This window comes from Haliaeetus leucocephalus, unplaced genomic scaffold, assembly GCF_000737465.1.
Source record: "Haliaeetus leucocephalus isolate CR32 unplaced genomic scaffold, Haliaeetus_leucocephalus-4.0 Scaffold495, whole genome shotgun sequence".
In the NCBI taxonomy this organism is placed as follows: Eukaryota; Metazoa; Chordata; class Aves; order Accipitriformes; family Accipitridae; genus Haliaeetus; species Haliaeetus leucocephalus.
This window is the reverse complement of record NW_010972931.1, coordinates 715895-717074: the sequence shown is the minus strand read 5'-3', so window position 1 is coordinate 717074 and position 1180 is coordinate 715895. Positions and strand designations below refer to the sequence as shown.

The 1180-nt window shown below is 72.1% G+C and overlaps 1 protein-coding gene across 1 annotated transcript in view; it reads left to right on the top strand.

Moving 5' to 3' along the window:
* The first annotated feature begins 30 nt into the window (after positions 1 to 30).
* Positions 31 to 1180, top strand: part of IRS2 (insulin receptor substrate 2) — a 3519-nt gene continuing 2369 nt past the window's right edge. The window contains exon 1 of the mRNA XM_010575788.1: positions 31 to 1143. Within this exon, the coding sequence (XP_010574090.1) occupies positions 31 to 1143 (1113 nt within the window). The remainder of the gene's footprint in view (positions 1144 to 1180) is intronic.

The following is a 1180-nucleotide window of genomic DNA, read 5'->3' as shown; positions in this document are numbered from 1 at the left end:
CCGGGCGGCGCTCCCGCCGCGGGGCCGGGGATGGCGAGCCCCGCCGTGCTGGGGCTGCTGCCCCCCCTGAGCTCCCCGCCCGGCCCCAACCTCAACAACAACAACAACAACAACCAGGGCGTGAGGAAGTGCGGGTACCTGCGCAAGCAGAAGCACGGCCACAAGCGCTTCTTCGTGCTGCGGGGCCCGGGCGGCGGGGAGGAGGCGGGGGGCGCCCGGCTGGAGTACTACGAGAGCGAGAAGAAATGGAGGAACAAGTCCGGGGCGCCCAAGCGGGTGATCGCCCTGGACTCCTGCCTCAACATCAACAAGCGGGCGGACGCCAAGCACAAGTACCTCATCGCCCTCTACACCAAGGACGAGTACTTCGCCGTGGCGGCCGAGAACGAGCAGGAGCAGGAGGGCTGGTACCGGGCGTTCACCGACCTGCTCAACGAGGGCAAGGCGGCCTGCCAGGGGTCCCCCCACCGCCACCTCGCCTCCCCCTTCTCCGCCTCCTGCAGCGCGGCCGCCGCCTCCCTGGCCGCCGCCGGCGAGGACCTCAGCTACGGGCTGATCGCCCCGGCCGCCGCTGCCTACCGGGAGGTCTGGCAGGTGACGCTGAAGCCCAAAGGCTTGGGGCAGAGCAAAAACCTCACCGGCGTCCACCGGCTCTGCCTCTCGGCCCGCACCATCGGCTTCGTGCGCCTCAACTGCGAGCTGCCCTCGGTCACGCTGCAGCTGATGAACATCCGCCGCTGCGGCCACTCCGACAGCTTCTTCTTCATCGAGGTGGGGCGCTCGGCGGCCACCGGCCCCGGCGAGCTCTGGATGCAGGCGGACGACTCGGTGGTGGCCCAGAACATCCACGAGACCATCCTGGAGGCCATGAAGGCGCTGAAGGAGCTGTACGCCTTCCGGCCCCGCAGCAAGAGCCAGTCCTCCTCCTCCTCCTCCTCCGGTGGGGCCGCCGGGCCCGGCGGCGGCGCCTCCGCCACCCACCCCATCACCGTGCCCGGCCGCCGGCACCACCACCTGGTCAACCTGCCCCCCAGCCAGACCGGCCTCCTCCGCCGCTCCCGCACCGACAGCCTCGCCGCCGGCGCCGGCAGCAAGTGCACGCCGTGCCGGGTGCGGACGGCCAGCGAGGGCGACGGCTGCCGGGTGGGCTCGGCGGCCGGCAGCCCAATGAGCCCGGGCC